The sequence below is a fragment of the Phalaenopsis equestris genome, unplaced genomic scaffold, assembly GCF_001263595.1.
Source record: "Phalaenopsis equestris unplaced genomic scaffold, ASM126359v1 Scaffold000084, whole genome shotgun sequence".
NCBI lineage: Eukaryota > Viridiplantae > Streptophyta > Magnoliopsida > Asparagales > Orchidaceae > Phalaenopsis > Phalaenopsis equestris.
Genome location: NW_018164526.1, coordinates 360,678 through 363,983, shown reverse-complemented (window position 1 = coordinate 363,983; position 3,306 = coordinate 360,678). Strand labels below are relative to the sequence as shown.

General features: G+C 34.3%; 1 protein-coding gene across 1 annotated transcript in view; it reads left to right on the top strand.

Moving 5' to 3' along the window:
• LOC110019848 (signal recognition particle 54 kDa protein 2-like) overlaps positions 1-2,132 on the top strand; it is a 4,985-nt gene extending 2,853 nt beyond the window's left edge. The window contains exons 2-5 of the mRNA XM_020717704.1: positions 300-450; positions 528-685; positions 1,030-1,144; positions 1,616-2,132. Coding sequence (XP_020573363.1) covers positions 300-450; positions 528-685; positions 1,030-1,144; positions 1,616-1,950 — 759 coding nt within the window. The 3' untranslated portion in view covers positions 1,951-2,132. The remainder of the gene's footprint in view (positions 1-299; positions 451-527; positions 686-1,029; positions 1,145-1,615) is intronic.
• Positions 2,133-3,306: the final 1,174 nt, after the last annotated feature.

Below are 3,306 nucleotides of genomic sequence, written 5' to 3'. Positions count from 1 at the left end.
TATATATATATATATATATATATATATATATAGCACTTTGGTGTTTTAAATCTATGCATGATAAGCTGTATGTCACTACAGGAAAGTGATAATAGTATTATTTTTGAGGTGATATTAAAGATTTTAGTGTTATGTATGTAAATATGAAAGTTTAGGTGTGAGATATGTATAGACATAAGAATTGTGTGCTATGTACGTAAATGCCCCATTTTTTCCTTGATTTTTTTGCTCGTCAAATTTTATGTTTGTGTGTTGGCGCTTACTTTATCTTCTGATCTGTGGTGTAATTGTGATTTAAGGTCATTGTTCTCTTATTCAAAGCCCAATACTCTTTCTGGTCTTTGTGTAGTGTTGCAGCAACAAAAAGCCCCGTCATTTTCATAGGAACTGGAGAGCATATGGATGAATTTGAAATTTTTGATGTTAAACCATTTGTTAGCCGTCTTTTAGGTAAATTATATGACCCCACTGTTTATGCTTAATTCGTTAATTACATGTTAATATAATCTTTTTGTTGCAAACATTAGGTATGGGTGATTGGTCTGGCTTCATGGATAAAATTCAGGAAGTTGTGCCAACTGATCAACAGCCAGAGCTTCTTCAAAAGCTCTCTGAAGGAAGTTTTACCCTCCGACTCATGTATGAGCAATTCCAGAACATACTTAAAATGGGCCCAATTGGACAGGTTTGTCTGCTGCAATTTTTTTTTTCTTTTTTAATTTTTAATTTGGATTTCGAGTAAAATGTCAAAATAGTTCTCTGACTATGGTCATTTTAATCTCAGACTTTATAAAATTATTGTTAGACCCAAACACTTTTAGTAGGGGCTAAAATAGTTCTCCGTGGGAACTAATTCATCTCATACTAAAAGAGTTTTGGGACTAAATTGACACTTTTATATATTCTGAAACGGAAATAACCCAATACAAAGAGCTATGAGACAATTTTGACACTTCTCTCTTTTGATTTTGTAGAGCCTGGCTTCATTTAGACTTCACCTACACCCCTTTTTTTTTTTCTGGCTTGCAGGTGTTCTCCATGCTGCCTGGATTTAGTGCAGAGGTTATGCCGAAGGGTCATGAGAAAGAAAGTCAGGCCAAGATCAAACGGTACATGACAATGATGGATTCCATGACAAATGCAGGTACTGATGTTTTTTCTTTTTCTTCGCTTTTTGGCCGGTTGAAGCATAGCTGATTATGAGGGATTTACAGGCATACCATATATACCTTTTCTTATAGAGAATAGTGTTAAAATAGTACCATTACTTTGCAGAGGATCATTTAATCCCATATTCTTTAAAAATGCTAATTTAGTCCCTAAAACTCTTTTAATATTGACTGAAATAGTCCCCATGGAGGACCACTTTACCCCACAGTTAAAGATTATCCGGATGAATTTGGCACTTTTATAGACTTTGGAATTGAAATGATCCCATGTAAATGATCAGAGGACTATTAAGACACTAAAATGTTATGTAAAAAATATCAATGTAATGGTGTCACATGCATAAATGCATAAAATTTGTATGGTATGAATGCAAATCCCCCTACTTGTCACATACGACAAACGAAAACCAATGTCTTGTATGACTGTATTGATTAATTAAATGCAGAGCTGGACAGCACGAACCCGAAGATCTTCAATGATTCGAGAGCCCTGAGGATAGCGCGAGGTTCCGGCCGAACCATCAGGGAAGTCGTTGAGATGTTGGAAGAGTACAAGCGGCTCGCGAAGGTGTGGAGTCAGATGAAAGGTCTGAAGATCCCTAAGAAGGGGGAGATGAGCGCCTTGTCGCGCAACATGAATGTTCAGCACATGAGCAAAGTCCTTCCTCCTCAGATGCTGAAGCAGATTGGGGGGATGGGGGGTTTACAGAGCCTCATGAAGCAGATGGGATCCAAAGATATGATGGGTGGGATGTTTGGTGGAGGAGGAGGAGATAAGTAAATTTTGCTTCAGGAGGAAAGAATTGATAGAAACCAGGCTAATTTTTTTTTTATTAATGGAGGTAGAAGACAATGGTGGGAGACTGTGGACCAAATCTATTCATGTTATTGTAAATACTAAACGTTCCACCAACCCTTCTTGTAGTTAATATGGATTGATTATGAGGTTTTCAATTTCATACATACCACACAATTCTTATGTATTTGCATATCTAACCCCTTGTAATTTGTATTTAGATTTATAACCCTTCTGTGTTATAAATTTATGCATGAAAAATATGTATTTTGTTAGTATGGCCAAGTGAAAACTCTATTTGTTTTAAAAATATAAGCTAATTTGAATGAATGCATTTTAAAAGAATGGAGTTGTTTGTTTGGATGTAAATCCATTTTATTAATGGGGAGTTTACATGCATACCACAATTTTACATTTATACCCCTCAATTCTAATTTATTAACATATTTAAGACCTATACCTTTAATTTTTACGTGTTATGTCACTCCACCTATGAATAAAATGATGTATTTTGCTTTTTTAAAGTTAAAATAATGATATTTTTTATATGTTATTAAAATTATGTATATTTATTCTCGTTTGTTTTCTAGGGTTTATGCATTGAAATATGATTCGCGATCGCGAGTGATTGGCGGCATTTGGTGGCGATAGGCCTATTAGGGACGTACAAAATGAAACCTATCATCTCTAAGGACATGAAAGCGACCGAGTGTTTCATCAATGCGTGTCAAGGCGAATGAACCATATGGTGCCAATTGAGCTATATTCTTCTCTTTGGGAAAGTAGATAAAATTTATATGTGGATATGTAAATAAAGAAATTTTAAATGTTTTGCATGTAAATTATCCTTAAATTTTACTTTGGCCACATTTAAATTGATTCATTTTTCAATTCAAATTTAATCCCATCTCCATAACTAAATTTATAACCCATACATTTTATGCTAGTAAATGTTTTTTTTTTCCTAAGTCAACGTTGACTAATTTTAATTTAGCTTAGCTTAAAAAGCAGACAATTCGATATGGTCAACGTTGACTGCACACGCAATCTATGTCAACTTTGTAGAGAGAGAAAAGAACAACTGTAGAGAGAGAAAAGAGCAACAATAGAGAGAGAAACAATAAAAATAATTATACTAATATAAGTCAAAAATTATAAATGGGTGATGACTTGTATTAAAGATGTATGTCAACATTGTTAGAGGCAATGCGCATCATATTAAGTGTCAATGTCATTTGTCAATTGTATTGCTAATGTTGGGGGCTGATATTGATCAATGGTAAGTGACATAGCCTTATTGGCATTGGTGGCCATCAACATTAGTGTTGATTGGTTCATCAA